The sequence below is a fragment of the Martes martes genome (assembly GCF_963455335.1).
Source record: "Martes martes genome assembly, contig: SUPER_18_unloc_1, whole genome shotgun sequence".
In the NCBI taxonomy this organism is placed as follows: domain Eukaryota; kingdom Metazoa; phylum Chordata; class Mammalia; order Carnivora; family Mustelidae; genus Martes; species Martes martes.
Window position 1 is genome coordinate 1,525,708 of NW_027666704.1, and position 24,304 is coordinate 1,550,011.

Consider the following 24,304-nt stretch of genomic DNA (forward strand, 5'->3'; position numbering starts at 1 on the left):
GGCTGCCAGGGCCAGTGTCATGCTGTTCCTATCATCTAGGGGTTCCCCCACGCTCTGTCCCCACATCCTTGGAACCAGTTTTACTGGCCCTGAAAGAACCCGCACCAAGAAAAATATTATGTTTTCTCATGTGGTGGATCATGGGCTGTCCCTGGCAGGGATCAAGCCTGGCCCCTGCCTTGAAGAAGTGAGAGCTGGAAACCTGGAAGGCAGAATGTACTGTGCAAAGTGGAAACCTCTTTGGGGTGACCTTTGTGCCAGTGTCCAGGAGAGCTGTTTGATTCTTGGCTTCACCACCTCCGGACAGTGTAACCTTAGGGAAGTCGCTTCCCCTCTCTGAGCCTCATTTCCTCTTGTGAAAGACGGGAGCCACAGTGGTACCTAATCAGGGTTATTTGAAGAACCGGTGAGGTACAGCAGGGGTAAGGCACGTAACAAGTGCCCCCTTCCCACTCCTGCTTCACAGTGTCTCTGAACAGAACCTCTCACAGCTCAGGATGAATGTGTGTCCCGGGCTGATTCAGTGACCTCCATTCTTGGGGCTTTTGCTGGGACACTGTGAAGAAGGAGGTTTCTTCCCACCAGATCGTTGCTGAGTTGAGGGAAAGGAGCCTGGAACTGTGGGGGGAGGAGCAGCACGTGGAGGGAACCTATTTGAGAGGGACATCAACGTGGAAGAAAAAAAAGCCCGGAGCTGGGGAAAGCGCCAGATCTACGTGAACCCCAGGAACAGCCATACCTGAAGTCCCTGGACTTTTATTACAAGAACTAACGGACTCCCTTTTTTAGCTTAAGTCAGCTCGAATTAGGGTGACCCAAGAGCTGGCAAAAGGAGCTCGATAATAATCATTGCTCTGCCTGCCCCACAGCTGCAGATGAGACGGAAAATGTGAAAGCTCTAGACTCCTCTAACGGTATTCTTGTGACCGCTGGCAGCAAGGGGATGAGGCTGGAGTTTCACCTTCGTCACTTAGTGGGAGAGTGGTCTGGGGCACCTGACTTCGCCTGAGTCTCAATGTGCTTACCCTTAAGATGGGATGATAATGCTTCTCGGTCATTCTGGGAATTAATTGAAAAAAGACTTACAAAGTACTTGGCCTAGTGCTTGGCATGTGGTAAGTGTTTGATACATTGTAGCCATTGTTTGATAACGACAACAAATCATCATAGTGTGATGACAACGATCACTAGTAATAAAAGTAGTAGTCATGGGAGTTAGCGTGGCAGCCACCGAGAACTAGACTCCAGCCTGCAGACCCGCCTGGCCCCGAGCTGGGAAGCCCTCTTCCCCCAGGCCCTCCCCACACAATGCTTCCCAGCGCTGTCTTTGGCTGGAGTGGCACCAAGTCTGGGGCACCGCTTTCCTCCACAGGTGCCACTGTGGGCACTTAATGGGAGGTCGGCTTGTTTGCCTTCCCAGCCAAGGACCCAGGTGTTCTCCAGCAGCAGGGCTGGGCCTTCAGAGATCCAGGCTCTACAGCCAGAGCTGCTTCATGACCGGGGCTGGCAGGTGGTCCGCTCTCTGCACCTGACAAGCCCCATGCTTCTTTGGTTACCAAGGATGGCTTTGGAGAGCCAGCAGGGTTCCCATGCTTAGCAATTAAAAATACAGGACACACAGTTAAATTTGAGTTTCAGAAAAACAACAAATGGTTTTATTAGTATAATATGTCCCAAATATCTTTTTTAATTTTTAAAACATTTTTATTCATTTAGAGAGCGAGCGCACATACAGGGGCAGAGGAGGAAGCAGAGAGAATCTGAAGCAGACTCCACACTGACGCAGAGCCCCATACAGGACTCGATCTCACAACCCTGAGATCATGACCTGAGCCGAAATCAAGTCAGTCACTTAACCTGCTGGGTCACCTAGGTGCCCCTGTCCCAAATACTACTTCGATATACTCGCACTAAAAAAATCAGTTCATAGTCTATCTGAAATTCCTATTTAACTTGGGGGCCTGTATTTTATCTGGCAATCTTTGGCCTGGTGTCCCCACCACCTGATTCTGCTGGGGGCCACCTGGCCTCAGGTATGGGCAGGGTCTGGCCTATCCAAGCAGCCGGTCACACTGATTGGCTCAGAGGTAAGCATGTGACCCAATCAGTGACCAATGAGAGTCACCCTAGGAACTTGCAGAGACAACTGGGAAAGAGGTCCTTACCCAGTGAGTTTGGACTCCCCCATGGACTTTCAGCGTGAGGGGAGCCTGCCCAGGAAAGCTGAGACCAAGAGACACCATTTGAGGTCCTTGAGATTCTCTCACTTAAGCCAGCTTGAGTCTCATTCTCTTTCTCTCTGTCCTTGCCACCCAGAGAAGAGTGGTGGATGGCACTGAGTAAGTCACAAACGGACTGTGGGGACAACGCCGAAATCACCTGCTTGGGAGCCTTACTGTGGCCAGGCCCTTGCTTTCAAGCCAGTACGGATGCCCTTCCAACTCCTGGACATGCACCAGCGCACTCCAGCTGCCCCCATCGACAAAGAACAAAGCTCAGCTCTGTGTGTTCTACTTTTATTTTCTAGTAACAAAACACGGGCCACCTGGCAGCACGTCCCCCCACCCCCCACCCTGCCCCCGGGCCTGATGCTCTTCCTGCTCTCCACAGTTGCTGACCTCACTAAACCCATTTGCAGAGGTCAGCCAAGGCCAGGACGGAAAAGACTGTAGGGACAGACAGCACAGCCTGCCTGGCTGTTTGTCTCGGGAGCAGACGGTGCACTGGAAAGAAACTAGCCTGCCTGCAGGGGACAGTGTCCCAGGGTCTCTCGAGCCAGACTGGGGACGTCCCAGCCAAGGATCAGGTCAGGTTGGGGGTGTGGGCAGGAACCAAATGAGTACACATTTCCCACATCTGTACCCGCAGCATGACCCTACAGAGTCCTCAGCCTGGGACTGGCCAGGAGCTGCTGGTCTCTCTATAGAGAGATACAGACTCTGGCCTTGGATACCCACTGTCCTGGCCCTTTGGAGAGAGTATCCCAAAGTGAAGCTTGGGGCCACGATCTCGGCTTCTCGGGTCTGAGTTCTGGTTTCCCCGGGTCTAGATGGCATCGCCCTCACTGTCGGACTCGATGATGTCCAGCGGCTGCAGACGGAGGGAGTCATAGTTGGGAGGTGGGGTGCCCGGGATGGGCACGGTCTGCTCATCAGGGTAAGTCCCAGGGTCGGGGCCAGGCCTGGCCACATCAGGCTGGAAGCCAAAGTTGGTGTGAGCCTCCACCAGCTCAGCCACGGTGGGCGGCGGGCCAGCATAGCGAGCCTGGGCACGTCTCTGCCGCAGGTTCTTGGCGAAGGCCACCAGCTTGATGATGGTGATCCACACAAAGTCGATGAGGATCTCTCCGAATTCGATGAGGCACAGCACCGAGCCCCCCATCCAGAAGCCAAACTGGCCACCCAGGTTTGAGAGCAGCCAAACGATCTGTAGGGAGCAGGGGGTGGACGGCCTGGTGAGGGTGGGGGTTGGGCCACAGGTTCCTGCCTTGAACCCCGCCTCACGGCTTCCTGGGAGGTAGGCCATTGGCCAGGAAGGGGGGACAGGGTGACTGTCTCAACCCACGGAAACCATTTGGGACTCCAGGACTCTCCTAATTCCCCTGTAGGGCTTGGGACCCTCCCCCAACCTCAGGGTGCAGCGTGCAGGGGCAGCGGGCAGGCCTGAAGTGTCAGGAGCCCCCGGACTCACATTATTGGCTGCCGACTCCTCAATGGTGCGATAGTTGAATTCTTGGAAGTAGATGTTGAGCTTGACCACTCCCTTCCTGTAGGAGCAGCAGGAAGGGCTGGTGTCCCCTCCCCAGGACATACACATGCACGCACGCACGCACACACACACAGGAAAGACAGCCAAGGGGCTGCCCCAGTCCTCTACCTTGAGCTTCTCACATGGCCACTCCCAGGATGGGCGAGGTCCAAGCAAGGGCCCAAAGTGTGGCCCTCCCTGGCCACTTGGGGCCTTGGGGCCACGAAGGGCATCTCTGCACAGCATCCCCTCTGGGGGCCCCAAGGACTGGCTCTGAGCTCCCCTCTCCCACCCCTGGGGGTGCCCAGCCATATACAGTAGGCTCTGCATAGAGTCCTAAGCCTTGTTCCTTCATCAAGGGACCTGCGGCCTGGACCGTTGGCTGCATGGGCTTCCCCTTGGCACCCAGTTGTCCTCAGGAAAACTATGCTCTCTCACACCTCCAGTCTTCTCCCTGAACACCTTTGCCTCTCCTCATTTGTCTGAACAGTTCCTGTTCCTCTTTGGAGAGTTAGCTCAAGTGCCCCCTCCCTCTCCAGCCCTCCCTTATCTCTCAGGCACATAGCTTCTTCCCTGCTGTGCTCCCAAAGGAAAGGTCTTATACAGACTCTCACCCCCATAGGCCCTGTGGGCCTATTTCTGTTCTCTACACTGGAGCTCCCCAAGAGTATGGACCTGTGTCTTCTGTTCTCAATTCATGTGTGTTTGATGGATAAAAAGATGGAGGAATGGTTGGAGGATAAGTGGATGGATGGGTGAGTGGGAGACTGGATGGGATGGAGGGATGAACGGCTGGATGAATGAATGGGTAGACGGGTGGGAGGAAAATTAGAAGGATGGAAGGATGGAAGGACGGATAGATAGATGGATAAATGGGTGGGTAGAGGAGAAAACGGATAGATGATTGGGTGGAAAGATGAATGAATAATGGAGGGTTGAATGGACAGATGGGTGGGTGGGTGGGTGAACAGGTGACATTTGGAGGAACAGGCTCTCCTTGGGGAAGCGGCAGACCCTGAATTTCATTCGCTGGCTTCTCTCCCATTCCCAGGGCCTCCTCCTCCAGGCCTCGTCCTGGACCTGACCAGTGTGAGAAGATGTCTCGAGTAGCTGCACTGTGTCCAGACCCCTCCCTTGAGGCTCTGGTTCCGCCCGTTTTCTGCATTCCCCGGCCCAACCCAGACTCTAGGCTCACCTGCTCAAGGTGATGTTGGTGCTTTGGTCCCGCTCCTGAGACAGGACGTGGAAAATCCAATCCTGGAATCCAAGAAGGCAGCTGAAAAAATGGCACCTGCAGCACCGCCTCCCAGTCATGGGCCCTGCCCCCAGTCAGGGACAGACCACAGCCCTGAAGCTTCCCGAAGCCCCCTGGGACGGTGTTGGCACAGAGAGGAGAAAGGTAATAGTGCACGCTGGCTGCTGCTGGGGGGAGAAGGCCCTCTGGGCTCCAGACACCTCCCCCAGAAGCCCAGCCATGGCGCTGGCTCCAGCCCACCGCCCGCGTCCTCCCCCCCAGCCCGCCCAGGCCAGCTCAGCTCATGCTGCAGCTTTCACTCAGATGTCGCCTTTGCTGGGAGGTCTTCCCTGACCACTCTGTCTAAAGTGGTCTCCCCTGGTTACTCTCCGCTCACCCTGTCTACTTCCTACCATCATCATACTTGGAAACGATCTAATTTCTGTATATTGTCCATCTCTGCCACTAAAATGGAGCTTGCATTTTACATAAGCGCAAAGAGCTGTGCCTCTCCCCTTCACTGCTGTGTCCCCAGCACAGCGCCTTGGGAGACACAGGTGGAGGGACAAACAGCCTGCAGACCGGTGCCCAGACCTGTCCCCCAGCCCAAAGATGGGCAGCCAGGAGCCCGGCCACTCCACTGCCTCACCTCAGAGGCCTCGGAAGGCCAGTCGGCCATGGAGATGGTCATCTTATACTGGGTGTCACTGGAAGAGAGAAGGCAGTCCTGTGGCTGTCGCTGTCCCTGCCAGCACTGCCTCCTACCCGGGCTCCCCAGTCCCCGCGCCCTCCACCCTTCCCCCCCAGTTTCCATGCCCCCCACTCCGGCTCCCCAGTCCCCATGCCCCCCAGCCCTGCCCCCTGAGTCTCCATGCTCCTCACCCTGGCTCCCCAGTCCCTGTACTCCCGACCCCTGCACCCCCCCATTCTCCATGCCCCCCACTCACTTGCAGGACTCCTTGCACATGTTGATGCAGGTCTCCCTCTGGGCCACACTCATGCGCAGGTGTGAGTAACAATAGGCTGAATAGGACGGGGGAGGGGGGAGGAGAGTTAGAGGCAGGGCTTTCTAGATGGTTTCCTCTCCCTCTTTGGGCCTCCGGCTGCCCTTTGCCTTCCTCGCCATGGCCACCCAAGGCCAGTGGTTCAGTGGGAGGGGGTGTTGTCTCTGTCCAAGCTCTCCTGCCATGGAGGGGCATCCCTTCCCATCCCGCACCCCCTGCCCCCCCATGTCCAGCCATTTTGCCCCAGCCTGGCCTGGGGGAGCCTCGACCCAAACATCCCAGACTCAGCTCAGCAGGATGACAGCAGCTTTCCCTCTGTCATCCCCACTTAGGGCTGGTGGGCAGGGTGATGGGGTCATGCATGAAGTGATGGGTGATGGGAAGGGAGAGTTTCCCCTCTCGGCTGAGTATTTCATTGGTTTTACGAGGTGGTGGGACTCTCTCTGCTTCCAAAAACATCCATAATGTTTGGACTCTGGGGCTTCTCCTTCTGTGGCTTCAAACTCTTGGAGGCCACCTCAGTCTCCCCCCCCCCAGCAGCCCACAGAGAGACCCTGTGAGCTCACACACATGGACACACAAGCTGAGGCTCATACGTGTGGCACTGTGGTTGCATGCACGCACACACACACGTGGGCACGCAAACCAGCGTGCACAGCTGCAGACACTGGAGGCAATCACACCCATGCGTGAACACACGTGCAGACTCGGTCCCGAGTGCTCCCGTGCATACATACAAATGCCCTCTCGCGTGCATGCGCGCACATACACACGTGCCCTCGCCAGCCACTGCATGCCAAGCTCACGCACACGCGTGTGCAGACGTTTACGTGGCACACATACACAGGAGGGAGGGGAACCTGGGCGGGGGCGCTGCAGACCGGGGAGGTGCAGGCCTGGCCACCACCCCCCCGCCTGGCCCTGCTGAGGACGTGGAGCTCTGGCCCCGGCTCTGTGGTCAGAGCCCCAGCTGGCCGGGGCGCCGGTGCCCAGGACTCCGCGCTCACCCCAGTCTGGGAACTCCCGGTTGTTGCAGTATCTCTCCCCTCGGGGCAGTGGGTACAGGTAGTGGGCACAGCTGCAGTTCTGGATCATGTGCTCTTGGAAGCAGGAGCGAATACAGGCCTGCGGTAGGAGGGCGGGAGAACACAGCCGTGACCGCGACGCCCTGTCCCAGCCCCATGGGGTAGGGGCCCAGAGCAGGTCATGCTGAGGCCGGGGGAGCCAGGGAGCCGAGGGAGAGGTCCCTGTGGCCGAGGAGCTGCTCCTCCTGACCCCCAAAGCCTGGGCGTGGCTGTGCTGCTCAGTCCCTGGTCCCCACGGAGGGACTCAGGCCAGACCCAGCTCTCTGAGGATGGCCCTGCCACCTTGCAGAGCTGGAGCCCCACACAGGACGTGGGAAGGGGTGGCTTGGTCCAAATGCCACAGCCAACTCTCAATAGTTCTTAATAACCAGGCAGCCAGCCTTGATGGAGCAGAGTGTCCCCTCGTGGGGACGGCGGAGGAAGAGTGGATTTGGCCCCCTGGGACTGTGTGGGATGACTCTCCACTCGTGCTGGGGTCTCAGGTCACCCTGACCTGCTTCCAGCACACTTGGAGGCCAACTGCAGTCACTAATGGGTGGAGCAGGGTGACGGTTGTCCCTGTGGGCTAAGGTCAGGGGGACCTGGCACCACATGGGGAATGGAAGCGGCTGATACCCCTGTGTCTCCTCTTGTCCAGCTTCCCGAGTCCTGGGCATGGGGGAACCCTTGCTCCAACCCTTGCTATCCCCTGCTCTGGGCTCTGCCCCGCCAGGTACGGAGCCGGCCCCTTCCGTCTCAGCTTCTCCCACTCCCCAAGCTGCTCCTTCCCAACCTAGCACGCCCTGTCCTGTTCTCCCTGACAGGGCCGTGGCCTCCCTATGGGCACAGCTGGGAGAAGAGCGGGAGTGAGGGGGCCAGTGGGGTCGGACGAGGAGCTCTGATCTGGGGCCAGGGTCTCGCATTCTTCCAGACCTCACCGTCTCACCTGGAAAGGAGGAATCCTCTCCAGGCCCCACGACAGAGGCTGGGGGGTTGGGAGGATGCAAGCAGAGTACCCGACCAGGGCCTTGGACTTTGCCAAGGTCTCTGACCAGAGGGGCGGCTGCATGGGACAAAGGAAGAGCTGAGGTTTTTCTGGAACGGGGTCTCTAAGGCTGGGCCTGATGGATGACTCCGTGGCCCCCCTCTCCGTGCTCCCCACCTCCCTATGCTGCCTATCTATGCCTTTATTAGCTCAGAAGTTTCCCCCAAGTTCCCCATTGTAGGCAGAAGCGCCTCCAGAAAGAAGGCGGCCAAACCAGCCGGGTCAGGGTGTGGGGCGCACAGGTCAGCTGGGCAGGGTGGGTGGGAGGGTGGGGTGGTGCGCGATTTTCAGAACTGGGGCAAAAGGGAAGCCCACACCACGCTCAGAGCTCGCAGGCACAGAGGCAGGCCCTGGAGTTCCCCTCGTCAAGCCTCAGTTTCTTATCTGCAAAGGCCGCCCAGGCTGGGGGAGAAGGGCCAGCCAGGGTCACATTCGTCACCTGTGCGGAGGCTTTAGATGGTCCTCTCCCCTGGGGCTAGGTCTTGGGACAGGCTCCCCAGGCTGCCCCTGAAGGTCAGGGTAAGAGGGAAACCCCAGCTACAGCAAGGGAGATTGAGGCTGGATACAAAGAGGGACTTCTCAGGTAAGGTGATGAGACCTTTGTACTGGGGCCTGTACACCCCGATTTCCTCATTCCTATAATATCCTCTACATCTTAGCGTCGCTATGAGGATTGAATGAATCACTGAATGCAAAGGGCCCCAGCAGTGCCTGCCCAGCGCACGATGCGCCGGATCCTCTCGGGATATTAGGACTTGTAGCAAGTAAGTGATATGTATAATAAAAGCTGTTACTGCCCTGTGGGGTATAGACGGGACCAAAGGATAATGTAATACATGCAAGCCCTCAGCACAGCCTCTCTCCCACATAAGGGTTCTTCTTGGGAGACCCCAGAGTGAGATCCCTGTGTTCTGGGCATCCCCAACGGCACAGCTGCCTGGTGGGGACGAGCAGTGGCTGGCCCTGGGCCCTGGTGAGCACCCAGGGACAGGACCGGCTCCTTAGCCCCAAAGGCCACAAAACCCACCAAACTACCCTGTGGTCACCCACAAAAATCCAGTAAGGCAGTCCTGCCAGGACCAGCTCCCCCCCCCCCCCCGAGGCCTGAGGCCTTGGGCCTGGTTGATGTGGACTGCCAGGGTTCCCAGGTCCCGAGGCCCACACTGTCTTCCCACCTGGATAGAGTAGGTCGTGTTGTAGTCGCTGTAGAGGTTTCGCACGGGAACGTCAGAGCCATTCATGGTGCACTGGCTGTAGGGCTCCCCCATGCGCTCCAGCTTGTCCTGTGTCCAGAAAGGTTGCTCCTGGAGGCCCCGCCCCCACCCAGGAAGCCCCCTTTGTACCTCCCTCCCAGCAAGCACGGGGGTCAGTGGGGATGCCACAGGCCCAGTCGGTGCCAGAGCGTGCCCACCCCCCCCCCCCAGCATGGTGGTCCTGGTGGGGGTTCCAGCCAGCAGACGAGGCAGGAACGGACCACAAGGAGCCTTCCACCCTCAGCCCCGCTCAGGCTGCCCTCGGGCCGCGGCCATACCACCAGCACCCCGATGGATGTCTCTGTCCCTGACATGGCGTAGATGCCCTCGTCTTTGATGAAGGGGTAGGACCTCTGCTCGTGGAGCAGCAGCCGGGCGCCGGCCGTGGACGTGAGGTAGGGCACGTAGTCCTCTTGGCCTATGTCCAGGATCAGCTTCAGGCCTGTGGGAAGGTGAGGCCGAGGGCTGCCTGAACTCGCTCCCCATCACCCACCTGTCCAGGCCTTCTCCCCACCCTGCCAAGGAGACCTTTAGGAAGCTGGTTCTGCCTTGTGAAAATTGAGACTTCTTGCCTTCTCCAAGGCCCCCTCTCTAGCTCAAGCCCCCCTGGCTCCCCCCAGCTCCACAGTCTCTTTTCCATGTGGCAGGGGAACAGGACAACCCCGCCCTACCTCAAATCACATCATTCTTCTCGTTCAATCCCTGTTGGCTTCCGAGCTCCTTCCTGCTGCTGGGCCTTTGCTAATGCTGTTCCCTCAAGTATGCTGTTCCCTTTCTCTGGAATTATGTCCCCGCCTTCACCCTTCACCTAGAACCTCCTGCTCTTCCTTCGGATCTCGGCCCAAGTGTCGCTTCCTCCAGACGCCTTCCCTGACTACCAAGACTAGGTCTCCTATCTTTGGAAATTTCCTCCCAAGTACGTCCCTCACTTACATGACTCTTTTATTGTCTGTCTTCCTTCCCTATTGGATGGCTCCCTTCCTGAGGGCAGAGACTAGACCCCATATCTTATGTACCAGAGGGCTCTGCTGAGTCGCTAGGACAACAGGTTAGCGTTCACCGAGCACTCGCTACATGCCGAGTGCTGGGCCAAATGCTATTCTGTACATGATCTCACTGGTGCTCCCAGAAGCAAAGGCATTACAATCCCCATGTTACAGGTGAGCAAACTGAGGCACAGAGAAGGGAAAGGACTTATTCAGGGTCACCCAGGGAAGAAGGGGCCTTGTTGGGGTTCTAACACAGGCAGCTGAGCTCCTTGGTCCGAATCATCTGTCCCTGTGAAGCGAGTTGACCAGCACCTCTGTGACACACGGTGATCTCGGGGCCACAGGGGCTGGGTGAGGGGCGGTCAGCATCCCCTCTGGGCCCCTCTTGACCAACAGCCCTGACACTTAGAATGACAGCCTGCCTCCCAGAGGCTGGGGAGGTCCGAAGCTGATGGGATAGGGGAGGAAGGATCGCAGAAGCCCTCTGGAGACCACCATGACTCTTTCCCCAGAAACGGGCCCATACAGTGGCCTCTATCATCAACCACTTCTGGCTTCTGTTTACTCCTTCACCCTCCCCTCCCCCCCCCCCCCCCCCCGTCTCACTCAAGAACCGTGTCACAGTGAGACTCAGTAAGAGTACGGGCTCTGCCATGGGCCAGCTGTGTGTTCTTGGGCAAGTCCTTTAAGCCTTCAAAGACTATTCAGCAAAAAAAAAAAAAAAAAAAAAAGACTATTCAGCATATACCGAGCACAGCCTCTGTGCTAAGCAGGCGATGGTATTACATCACAATGATTCTGTGAGGTGTACTTGTTAGGCTCTCCTGGGCTACCATGTACTGTCTTTGAACGGGGAAACCAGGGCTTCCGGAATTTCAGTCTTGAGCTCAGGCTCACCGGGGGGATGGGGTGGGGGTGGGGGTCAGTGGTGGGGCTGGGTTTCACCTGGGCCCAGGAGCTTGGGCTCTGATCCCTGAGCTGTACTGCTTCTGAATCCTTGCCTTGCTCAGCAGCAAAATGGGAGCACTGGTCCCTAGCCCAGGCATTTACGGGAGTTCTGGGAGGGTGATAGAGGCGATTTTTGTTCTACCATTCATGGGCCCTGCTCCTGGGCTCCCAGGGGAAACTATAGTTTAACAGTTACCAAGGTCAAAATGACTCCATCAAAACCTCGGAGGCTCTATTTCCGCCCCGGGCAGCACACATTGTACATCTCCTCTGTTAAAACAAATAATGAAAAGGAGCATTCCAAACATAAGGGGGGAAAAAAAAAACCAAACCCTGGTTCCCATAAAATTAAAGGCATACAGACTTACACATACTAAAAACACAAGATAATGTCTGTAACTTTCTGGAACGGCTTTGCTCATGATAATTTGTAACGCTTTATGTAAAAACCATATATAATCCCGCTCCAAACATTCCCTTCCCAGAGCACTCTCTTCCTGGTGAAGACTGTGTATCCCCAGCAGCTCTCCTAACTTGGGCTTGAATAAAACTCTTCCTTTCTTTCTAAAATTTTGAAAGGGTTTGTTCATTTTGCAGGGACAGTGGAACAGCTCAGCGCACACAGAAGAGACCCAACCGTGGCCGTCCCTCCATGGGCCACCTGCTGTCTCACCCTGGCCCTGCCCCTTAATAGCTCCTGGTCACTGCGTCTTTTAGCCCCGCATGGTGGGGATTTCAAGCACCCTGGCTCTGGCCCCAGGATGAACCAAGACTTACCAAACTCAGCTCCGGGGTTGGCCGAAGGGAGCGCCTTCTCTGTCATGCCCCAGTTGAAGATATAGCAGTTGCCATAATCTGGGTGGAAGATGGACGTGAAGTTCCTAAAAGAAACACCATCAGCTGGAGAGGGCCCACCCCAGCTGGTGCCTCCCTGACACCGTCAGCTGTCCAGGACGCAGGGTGGAGGACAGAGGGTGGAGGGGAGCCACGGAACCCAGCCAGGTGCGCTGCCCAAGCTGGGAACTCACACAGAGTGGGAAGTGGCTGACACGGTGGGTGGGAGAGGGGATGAATCAGGAGAGGGCACCCCAGAGGCTGAGGAAAGGCACAGCTTTATAAGGAGGCATGTGGGACCCTACGCAGGGCCCTCTCTCGTGTCCTAGAAATGTTTCCTAAGGAAGTAAGTCACCTACCACAAGAAACATTTCCAATAAAGATGCTCATGGCAGTAGTAATGGTATCCCGCAGTTTCAAAGAATTCAGTTAAAAAAAAGACTTTTTTGGATACAGAACATTCCAAACACAAAAAAGTCAAGACAGTGAAGTCCACCACCAGCTTCAGGAATCCTCACGGCAGAGCCACTAAGGAACCCTTTATCCCTACCCGCCGCACCCCATCTCCCTTCCATGTGATTCTCAAGCAAACCTCAGACGTCATGATTTTGTCTGTAAACATTTCCAGATGTACCTTGGAAAGTAAGAACTCTTTTAAAAATACTGCTATTACCACGTTAAGCACAACTAACAAAAATTCCTTCATATCGTTAAATAATCAGTTCGAAGTTCTAACCGTCTCCTACGTGTCGATTTTTGTTTTTACAATTTTTAAATTGGGATTCAAATGAGGTTAACAGGTGATTGGTTGATGGGTCTTTTGAGTTTCTTCTAATCTATGGCTCCCTCCATCTGTTTTTGTTTTTTTTTTTTTTTTTCCTTATCCTATAGCTGTTAAAACAGTTCTGGTTTGACCCAGCTCATTCTTTGGAGAGGCAGTGAATAGATCAACATTTCGCACCCTGGATGAATGAATGGCTTTGGGCAACACCCACCAGTGGTGGCCAGTGCTACTCCTCTCCCAATGGACGAGCACAGGCTGCCGAGGAGGTGGCCTTGCCAGTAAAACATAAAAATCCTCCCCGAACAGGACCGAGCATCTGTCCGTAACCACCGTCTACAGGAGATACTGGAGACGGAGGAACAGGTTCAAAGACACCAAGGAAAAGTCAACTTGTAAAATCCAGACCTTGGGGAAGACAACAGGATAAATATTCCAGTTTCTTCAACGAACACCCTGTGAGAGAGGAAAAGGGAAACAACCTACAGATGAACAGAAACTTTAAAGACTTGGGTCGCACCCACGATGTGCTGCCTTTAGTTGGATCCTGACTCACACACAGAGACGAGCAAAAGGTAGGACATTGATGAGCATGGACGCGACTGGATAGTTGATGGTATTGAGGAATTATTGTTAGTTTTCTTTTTTTGGGTGGGATAATTGCACTGTGGTTTGGTTTAAGGAAAAAAAAAGTCTTTTTCTCTTGCAGATACATTCTAAGGTTTTTACAGGTGAAAGACCCTGGAGCCTGGGCTTTGCTGCAGAATGGACAGGAGGGGGAGAGAGAAGTGGCTCTGGAATCGGGATGGTGCATCCATGTGAGGTCATCGTGCCCTGTTCTGTCTGCAGGTGTGTCCTCAGGTCTCTGTTAGGAATCGCTTCACGAATGTCTTTGCATGATTTTATTTTGTTTTTCTTGTCTTATTAAAAACAGGAAGGAAGGGGCCTGATTGCAACATGGTCTTCTAAGCCCTGGATTTGGAAACCTTGACCATGCAACTTTTAGGGTCCAGCCCGGGCTGCATAGTTCTGCATACATTTTCTCATTCAATCCTCAAAGTAACCCCATGGTGAGGTCAGCTGTTATTTGCCCCAATGTTCAGATTAGGAAACCATTCCTTCCACCTGCACCTCCTACCCACCCACGCACCAGTGCTAGCAGAACACGAGGTGGGTCCCGGGCAGGCTGCCACATCCAAGCTGGGAGCTGACCCTGGGCAGATGTGAGCGGCTTACTCCGCCTCTGGCCTTCAGTGTCCTCAATAGTGAAAGGGAAATCAGGACAAAATCACATTTCTTCACTCCACAGGTGTTTACTGAGGCAGATGCTGGGTTGGGCACAACTGAGGGGAACAAGAGAGTCCTGCCCTGGACAGTCACCGTGTGGCAGGGGGACCCGGCATGGCGAGGGATTCGGAGCAGCATTCTGTCCATGCTCCCCTTCCAGAATGTGCCTCTGGCTTGTCCACCTCTCTCCATGGCTGAGGCTCCCCCTGCAACAGGGTTCAAGCCACCAGCGCCCGGCCCTGCTCGCCTCCTACAGGAGCCTCTGTCCTTCCCCTCTTGTTCTAGTAGGATGTTCTTCTGCACGGCGGTCAGGGCGATGGTTTGAACTGTGAATCGGAGAAGGGTACACTTCCACTGGGAACCCTCCAGAGGCTCCCCGCTGCTCCCAGAAGAAAACACCAATACCCTATGCTGGTCTTCTCCTCCTTGTCTGTTACACTTTGGCAGCACTCCGAGATGTTTCCAAATTCAAGGTCCCTGGGTGCCCGGAATATTTTCTGACCAGTTAGCCAAGTAAGTGGCTTCTCATTCTTTGGGATTCCCCGGCTCTGAGACCCACCCCCCTGCACTCTCCGGGCAAAGTCACTTCCCTCCCCAGTTACTGGGTCGTTTCTACGTGCTTATTCCCTGATAGCATGCGTCCAAATTGGAAATTATCTTCTTTAGTTAACTGCTTGCTTATCAGTGGCCTCCTGATTTAGAAGGTAAGCCTAGGGAGGGCAGTTGTCTGTCTTGAAGGAGGAATCACATTTGGAGGCTAAGATCCCGGGCCTGGGAGCCAGCCTGCCTAGATTCCAGTTTTGTCTTTGTCACCGAGTAACTGGTGAGCTAGGGCTCTCTGAGCCTCGCCGGTCCCACCTGTCACGCCGGGATAGTTAGCAGCACCCGTCCCACAGGACCAAGGCGAGGACTGGATGGCGAGCGTATTGAAATACTCAGCAAGTGCTGGGTTACACACTCTGTCCTCAGAGCCTGGCCCGCAGTAGACAGACACTCAATAAATATTTGTTGGGTAAATTATAATATGGGATAAGTGGATCAACAGAGATAAGCTTGGAGGAGTGACACCTCATTCTCGCTGGGCTGTGTGTGGGTGTGTGGGTCATAGAAGGGTTCTTGGAGGAGGGGAGGCCTGAGCTGAAACTTTTTTTTTTTTTTTAAAGATTTTATTTATTTATTTGACAGATATCACAAGTAGGCGGAGAGGCAGACAGAGAGAAGAGAGGAGGAAGCAGGCTCCCTGCTGAGCAGAGAGCCCGGTGCGGGGCCCAATCCCAGGACCCTGAGATCGTGACCTGAGCCGAAGGCAGAGGCTTTAACCCATTGAGCCACCCAGGCGCCCCTGAGCTGAAACTTTTAAGGATGGCTAAGAGGTAGGCGAGTAGCCTCTGGGGCAGAGAGGAGAAAGGGCATATCAGGGCGGCAGCACCGCGCAGGCGAAGGCCCAGAGGGAAGGAATAGCTCTGGGCGGGTACTAGCGAGTCTCGTCTGCAGATGATCAGGGCTGTGGCCACAGGAGGAAGAGAGCAGGGCAAACCGGCTGAAGCCGGGCTCTGTTCTAGAAGGAGAGACCCCGCCCCAGGCATGTGGGGACACAGTGTTCCCAAGAAACCGTCTTGGACATCTGCAGCCCGGGAGCAGGCGGCCACCGCTCAGGGCGTGGCCAGATCCCCTCCTGCCCAGGGTGGCTGTGCTCTCCATCTCGCTGTGTGTGCCAACTATCTGCTTGTTGACTGTGCCCTTTACCTGGAGGAGCTGCCCCCAGCACCCGCTGACTCTCGTTCCAGAGCCAGGCTTTTCCCCAAAACACCTTCCCGGGACAGGCGTAAGGCATGTGGCCCCCGACCGGCGCAAAACCTCCAGAAAAGACGGAGAGGCAGAGCATCCTGGCAGGAAGAAGTATAACAGCGGTGGTACTGTGTGGTAGGGGTTGGGAAAGGCTTCCCAGGGCGGAAGCTGGTTAGCCGGTCTCTGAAGCAGTAATAAGAAGCTGCTGCAGCTGGCTTATACATGCCTAGATCTCGGTTTCTAAATACTGTTCTCCAGGAAAAGGAAGCAGAGCTCCTCAGAGAAATAGCGGCTTCTAGGGCTGGGGCATCACGAGGGGCCAGAAAGCAAGGAAGCAGACAAAAAAAAGAAAGAGAGAGAGGGATGGGGATGTGTCAGAGAGACACAGGAGCCCAACGCAAGGCACTGCTCCTAGCCAAAGCTGGAAGAATTTGAGTAAGAAAATAAAGAACATGGGATGGGATCACAATGCAAATATATACGAGTTGGTACCAGTATAAATGATTGAATAACATGAACGAGCAGAGAAGACAGAACTCTTCCCCACAGAAGAATTCCAAATAGTCTATATTCCTGCCTCCAGGAGACCAGGAGCCAAGTGCCCCTTTCTCCCTGTCACCCCATCTCCCCCACAGTGTGGGCTCCACTTCCTGATTTGTTCCACGTGGAAGGGAAGGCTGCCCCCACCCCGAAACCTTAACCAAGTGAGGAAGGTCAGTATCCTGGGCGGTGTCCCTCCCGGAGGAGGCTGTAATGAGGTGGGCACCTCACCTTTGTGCCGTTCTTCCCCCAAACCCATCTAATCTGTATAAACCCAAATCAAGGACCTTCTATAACACACCATCTGTGTCCTTCCGTCCCCAGGATAGCCCTATGAGGCCATGTCACGATTCCCATTTTCCAGATGAGAATACTGAGGCCCAGAGAGGCCAAGGAGCGTGCCCAGCAGCACACAGAGTGGGCATTCAAATCCAGGCAATGCGGCACTGGGGTCCTACTGTGGCTCCTTGTTTCCTAATTACAGCTGCTGTTTCTTGAGCCTTTGCCACGGTCAAGGGAGACAGGATGGAGGCAGAAGGACAGTGAGGAAGTGGGGACGTAGCGTTTGGAGCCCGGCGTTGGGAGGGCAGAGGGAGGTATGTGTCCTCTGGCACCACATCTGAGGCTGACTCAAGAAAGCAGGTGACAAAGAACAGGCTTGGGAGACGTGGGTGGGGAGGGCAGATGATGATCTGGTTTTCTGATGGCCCAGACTGGCGGCTCTGCCACTCACCAGCTGTGTGACCTCCGAGACGTTGCTTAACCTCTCTGGGCTGTGGTTGCCTCCTATAAAATGGGCTGACATAAGAGTACCTTTCTCATGGGCTTGTGGCCAGGGTTAAATTAATTTTACACCTGTGAAGGGCTAAGAATAGCATCTGACACAGCAGTAGGGCTCGATCCCCTCTAGCATTATTACTGGATAATGAGTTCCTTATCAAACGTGGGTTTAATGACAGTAATAGCTATTATTTATTGAGGCCAGCATGACTGTGGGCACATCACCTCATCCGGTACTCAAAATACCCGCACTGAGTAGGCATGTGACTACCCCATTTCACAGAAGAGGAAAACCGAGGCCCATCGAGTTTAAACTTGTTCAGGGTCCTATGGCTTGTAAGGCAGAGCAAGGATCTGAGCCCAGTGGTCTAACCACACAGCCCAGCCTTGACCCCCTCGCCAGAGCTACCTCCTGGCCACAGCCATACCACAGAAGTGGCATGGCTGACGCCGGGTGTTCTGCCTACCCCAACACCATCTGTTCCCCCTTCTCTGCTAAAGCTCCTCTGCTTCTCCTTGGGGGACCACCCATCCCTCACTCTCAGTCCTGGGGCCCCCGCGGGACCTGCTTTGAGGAGGGTGCCGGGGCAGGAGTTGCCCGGGATGGAGCCATGCCTCGCGCACAACGCAGGCCCCAGGGACCTGAGGGTAGAACCCAGCAGACCCTAATGGACCCCTCCCCTTCCTACCTCACCACCCCCCCTACCAGCCAGGTCTCTTCTCACTGAGCAGGCGGGCCCCAGGCTTGAAGGCAGAGCCTGACCCCTCTCTCTAGCCGAGAGGGCAAAGGTGACCGCGCCAATGTGACACACTGGTCCACCAGCTACCTGCGGCCTTCTGGGAGGGCTGCCAGGAGCAGCTGACCACGGGCGCGCTGAGCAAAGGCCACTGGCTAAGAGTGAGAGGTTGGCATCCAGCCAGCCAGCAGCCACCCACACCGCCAGCAGGACACCTCCTGTCACCGGGGACACTGGCCTGCTCTTTTCCACCTGCGGGCCACACCTTTCTAGCTCACGCCACGCGGCCGGGTGCGCAGATCTGGCGCCTCAGGGCCCTGGAGTCCCTGGCGCTGCCTGCAGAGTGCCTGCCCCTGTGCATTTGGGGGGACAGAGGGTCCCCGTGGCGTTCAGCAGACTCTCAGCAGAGCTTCCTGAAGGCTTGCGGGTGGAGAGAGCACACAGGGGTCAGGCACCAACCCCAGGAGGGTGACATTGGAAGCCTGTCACTCATGACACGCGGCAGGACTCCGTGGACTTCTCCAGGGGCCCGAAGTGCGAGGCCGTGGAGCCCGGACCAACAGGACGCCAGCGCACGTGGCCCCGCAGAGATCTGGTCACGAGACCCTGGAGGCCACTTGGCTGCGGCAGCTCTGCCTGGGTGGAGCTTTGGGCCGCGGTCCTGCCCCAGAGACACCAGGGGCTCGGTGTGTCAGGAGCCGGGGTGGTGAAGGAGGGGGGACCTGGGGACCCATCGTAAGAGCCGCAGGCTTTTGGGGTGAATGTTATTCTCCCTCTGCCCTCCTCTCAACCTTGGGGGGTTGTCAGGGATGCCGGCGAACACTCCCAGGGCCCGGTTCTAAGTGCTGAGCTGAGCCAACTCAGCTCTCGTCCCGGGAAGGTGAGGTAGTGGGATGGTCTGGGAGGAGAAGCGGGGCAGGAGGTGCCGGGTTGCCTGCCCAGGCCCCTCAGCCGCTGGGTGTTGGAGGCTCACAGCTGCCCCCTTTGCAGCCCCCTTGCCCGGGACATGAGGGCATCTCAGCCTATCCCCCACAAGGTACTGATGCGGCAGGGACAAAAGGCCAGCCCCTCAGGAGGACCGTCCTGTGTGGCTAATGCTCCCGATGTCACCTGGGTCCACGGCCTCCCTGAGCTCTTTCCTCCTTCCTCATCCTGCTTTCCTTTACAGACCTGTCCTAAAGCGATTCCCTCCTATGTCATGGACCCTCCATACATCCCTGTCTCAGGCTCTGCCTCCAGGAAATGCGACCGGAGACCCCGAGGCACAGGACACCGTGCTGGTTCGTGGCCGCGCCGGGCTGTGATGAGGCAGGGAGGGGTGTTGGGGGGCCGGGGCGGCTCTCACCTGTAGCTGCAGGGCTCGGACCCGAACAGGCAGGCCAGGATCAGCCGCTCGGCGGGGTAGCCCATCTCCGCCAGCTCGTGCGTGGGCACCTGCGAGAAGATGTTGGTGGCCTGCAGCAGGTACCACTCCGTCACGGCGTGGGTGGCGCTGGTGAAGTTCCGGAACGTGCACGCGGTCCCATTGAGGCTGCACTGCAGGGGTGGGGAGGAGTTCTGGTGGGCGCAGGCCGGGCTGGCCGGGTCCCTGCCACCGTCCCCAAGGGCCAGCTGCCCTTCCCCTGGTGGCACTTGGCGCGGGGGCCAGCGGCTGCAGAGCCAGTGGGGAATGTGTTCTCACGCACACTCGCAGGGCTCGGGGGCTGTCCCCTCACACACGGCTGCTCGGTCACAGGGTCTCACACACTGTCGCCGGCCTCCCGTATACTAGCCTAATGCCTGAGCGAGTACGCACACGCACGTGCACACGCGTACACACAGACATGCCCACGTCCTGACATCCACAGCCCCACGATGTCACGGTCACAACCATACACACTCATACCCAAACTTTTTCCCCCGCCCACATACCTACTGACCCACAGTCATGCTCCTGTGGCCCACAGACAGACAGACAGACACACCAGGGCCCTCCAGTTTCTCCTTTCCTGGCGTCCTTGCAGACTTCCAGAGGCGTTCCTTGGGGGCCCTGTGGACCAGGAAGGACTCAAGGCTCAGGGCTCCCTCTCCCTCGCCGGGGAAAGGAGGCGGGCCTTGTCAGCCTGAGCCCTGTGAGGCTTGCAGGGCCCCCCTCCCCCTCACCACAGCCGGCCCACCACAACGCCCAGGTCACTGTGTAGACACAGCATGGATGCAGCCCCAGGACTCTGGCCTCGGCCACTCTGCCTCTGTCGGCCCTCACAGTGGGCCTTCCTTCTGGAACCCAGGAGGCCAGGAGGAGCTTCTCCACATTCTGAGAGTCCCCTCCCCAGGGCCTGCTGCAGGCACTGTCCTTGGGCCCATTCCTGGAGGTCTCGTCCTCTCTCCTCAGGGAGATGATGATAGTACTTAACACTCACTCTGTCCCAGACTGTGTTCTGAGGGCTATTACTGCATTCGATTTGTACAGTCACCCTGCTCCATCATCGTGAGGAGACTGAGGCCAGCAGACCTCCTCCCCACTACACATGGGCGCATGTGTACACACACACACACACACACACACACACACCCCATGCACCACATGCACGCACATAGGGCCTGACCCCGCGAGCTGGGGCAGCCAGCGGGAACAAGCCTGCTTCACAGACGAGGAACAGGACACAGGAAGTCAGGTAACTGCATCAAAAATCAGTAGGGCACGGGATAAGAGCTGGCATGGGGACTCTGGAGCCTCCAACTGTTCGCTGGTTTTGCGGAGACATATGGGGAGCCCTGACCCGGTAGAGGTCAGTGACCTCCTCCTGCACAGTGTATGGCCACAGCCCGGGTCCCCAACCAAGGGTGACCATCTGAACCACCAGGGAGGCTGTTAACAATACAGATTCCTAGGCCCGTTCAGCTTCCCCGGGAGTGGGGGCCAGGGATCTGTCAGTTAGGGAGCTCCCTAGACTGAGAGGCACAGACAGGGAAGCTTCTAACCCCTGGCAGGCTGGCAGACACCGCAGCAGCCCCGCCCAGGGCAGTTATGCTCTGGCACTGGACGGCACTGCGTGGCTGTGGGTTTTCACCTGCCCAGTACTTATGCCCTTGTCTTTTGATAGTACGACTTAATTCCTTCTTCTGCCTCACTGGGTCCACGTGGTAGAGGCTGACATCACCCCAGCTCCAGGGCGCATGACCCAGGACCGGCCAATCATGAGAGCGCATTCTCCAGCTCACAGTGATTGGTTGCAGAATGAGCATGTGACCCAATGAGTCCCTCCCAGGACTTCTGCTGGGGTCATTGGGAAACAGTTCTGTTTCTCAGGGGAGAGTGCTGAGCTGATGGGGTGTATGTCTGGCATTGCCAAGACCCTCTGCGTGGAGAGAGCCTGCCAGAGAGTAAGGTCAATGGGGAGAAAAGCTGAACAAGAATAGAGAAACGTAGTGTCCTGATGACAGCATTTGAATGCCTGGATCCAGCCATACCTGAACCCATTCTACCCCTCACTACATCAGCCAGTGAATTCCTTGTTTTGCTTAAGCTAGTTTGACCTGGGTCAATGGCATCCAACAGTGTCTTGACTAACATACCAGCTCTTTCTATTAAAAAAAAAAAAAAAGCTTTGTAAACATACAAAATGAGCACTGGGTTCCAGCTTCCTTTCCCCAACAAGACCCAGATTATTAAAGGAAAGAAACTCCCCTCAGCCTCCCTGGGTAGGGTCCGTTGTTCCATGTGTGCTTGGGGCCCACTTACTAGTCTCATGGCCACTTTGCACCCCTGGGCAGTGCAGGTCCTTCCTGGCGCTGGGCTGCTGTCTGCTGAGCCATTGTGGATGTCCCCAAAGAGGTCAAGGACCACTGGGCGGTGGGGGTTGTGCTCGTCGATCAGAACCAGCGGCGTGTCGTTCCAGATGGTGAAGTTCAGGGTCCTAGTGGCGTTGGCATAGCTCTGCTCGGGAGCTAGGATCCTCTCCAGGACCGCTTCCATGAGCTCATCCAGATCCTTCAGCAAATGCTTGACTTTAGAATACCTGGGTGGGGAGGGGGCCAGTCAGGGGGGCAAGGGCAGCTGAGGGGCAGCTGAGAACAGCCCCAGTCTGGGGCCCCCCCACCCCAGCGCAGCTGCCAGCCACCATGTGTGAGGAGAGCGCTCCACCCAAGCCCCTGCCTCTCTACCCACCCGCCCAGGCGACCGTGCTTCCTTCCGGCCACCAGCTCACTTCTTCATCCACCGAGTATGCAGTGAGCGCCTATGAGGTACCAGGCATTGCGCAAAGCACAGACAATATGATAGCGAACAAGCCACATGCACTCCCTTTCCTTTACGAAGTTCACACTGTAATGAGGAAGACTCCTAACCGCTCCTGGTTCCAACGCTCCAGCAGCGACTTTGGGAAGAAGAGGACGTCTCAGGAGGGAGAAGGTGGTCGGGAGTGTCGGGCTGGGCTCCAGCAGCTTCTCTCAGCCCCCCCAAAGCTCCCGTGTTGGAAAGGGTGACTGGTCAGTCTGGCAGAAATGTGTCCAGACCAGGGAGGGTCCCCACCCATGGGCCGGTCAGCTCTGGCTGGAGGACAGCCTGCAGGAGTGAGTGTTAAAGCCTGGCCACAGACCCACGTCCTGGTACAAAGGGGTACAGCAGCCCGAGCTGACAGCGGCTTCAGCTGCGGACACCTCCCGTCCCCAGACCATGAAAGCAGCCACCTTTGTGTACACAGCAAGAGGAGGGTTCAGGGAGGGCGGTGGGCTGTGGGGACGAGGGCTGCTAGGGTAGCCCGGATGTCTGGAGCTGCTGTTGAGCGAGGTGGGGCATGGCCTGAGGACTGGGGTTCGAATCCTGACATGTCACTTGATATCTGTGTGACCTTGGGGCAAGTGAGCGTCTCCGAGGCTCTGCTCTTGTCTACAAGGTGGGGGGATGAAAATATTGACCCTGGAGGGCTGTCGAGAGGATTCGGTGAGGTGAGTCCTCTACAGCACGGAGAACCGGGTCGGGCCAGGGCAGTGCTGTCCTGCGCCGACTTCGGGCTCTCTGGAGAGGCCCCAGGGATCCACCCAAGCAGGCAGGAGCCCAATCACTAGAAAGAACGGACTTTCTGATCACTAGGCATGTAATCAGGAAGTATGAATTCCCTTCCAGGACCTTGTTCCGGGCAAGAATGTTCCCCGTGACTCAGCCACACTGGCCCTTCCTGCAGTTCCTTGAAAGCACCCGACTCTGTCTCATCCCAGGGCCTTGGCAGCCATCCTCCACTTGGGGCCACTCTGCGTCCCACCTAGCTAGCTTCTGCCCATGCCTGGGGGTGTTCTCCTCTGGCTGACCCGCTGCCCCTCCTCAACCCTGATTAGGCCAGGTCCCTCGCCGTGTCCTATTCATAGGCCTTGCCATCATGTGGTTGCACAGTGGCAGCTCTGGAGTCAGATCTGGCCAGGGTTCCGATGCCACAGTTGTTCGCTGTGTGTCTCTGGGTAAGTTCCCTCACGTCTCTGAATCTCCAGTTCCCGACCTATAAATCTATAAATTGGGGCTAACATGGTTGTGCCCACCCCTAGGGTGGCTGTGTGGAACAGAATTACATAAATCAACCAAAAAACGGTCCACGCACCGCCCGGCAATTCATCAGCTTACAACGCTGCCATCGGGAGTCACATGCTCTACTGACCGAGCCAGCCGGGCACCCCTCTTTAAGCCTAGGAAGTTTATGAATTTTGAAAGGTACTTGCTGTAAAGGGATGATGCAAACAGGGAAAGGAGGAGGAAAAGGAGGAAAGGGGAGGAAGGAGGGGGGGGGAGAGGGAGGGGGAGGCGGGAGGGAGGGAGGGGGAGGGAGGGGGAGGGAGGGGAAGGGAGGGGGAGACAGGGAGAGTAGGAGAGCTGGGAGGGAGGTGGGAGGGAAAGAGATGGGGGAGGGGTGGGGAGGCAGGAATGAAGAGGGAGAGAGACAGAGCGGGAGGCAGGGAGAGCCAGCCCGGTACTCCAGGGACCACCTACTGGAAGGGGCTGGCGTTGCAGATGGTGACGGCGGGGAAGTCCATGGTCTTGAAGCCCAGGGAGAGGGACACGCTGACCTCCCAGCTCAGGTAGGTCCTGATGAAGACGCCCCACTGCCAGCAGACCAGGGAGGTGAAGAGCAGCGTGATGAGGAACCACACGGCCTTCTTCTTGGGCCCCTCGCAGATGATGCGCTTGGGGCCGTGGGTGTTGGTGTTGTTGCAGTACCACACCAGCAGCTCCTTGTACGAGTAGCCGGGGCCCTTCTGCAGCCGGTGCAGGCACTTCACCAGGCACTTCTTCATGAGCATCGTGGC

At 56.7% G+C, this 24,304-nt stretch overlaps 1 protein-coding gene across 1 annotated transcript; it reads right to left on the reverse strand.

The window, feature by feature from the left end:
• Window positions 1–1,623: 1,623 nt before the first annotated feature.
• On the reverse strand, window positions 1,624–24,304 carry SCNN1B (sodium channel epithelial 1 subunit beta). The gene is made up of 12 exons (XM_080831714.1): window positions 23,988–24,304; window positions 21,753–22,029; window positions 19,377–19,567; window positions 12,062–12,165; window positions 9,626–9,789; window positions 9,270–9,377; window positions 6,993–7,110; window positions 5,929–6,004; window positions 5,631–5,688; window positions 4,943–5,004; window positions 3,691–3,766; window positions 1,624–3,426 (listed from the first exon to the last, which is right to left on the reverse strand). Exons 1-12 carry the CDS (start codon window positions 24,296–24,298, stop codon window positions 3,046–3,048), a joined length of 1,926 nt encoding a protein of 641 aa, XP_080687840.1. The 5' UTR covers window positions 24,299–24,304; the 3' UTR covers window positions 1,624–3,045.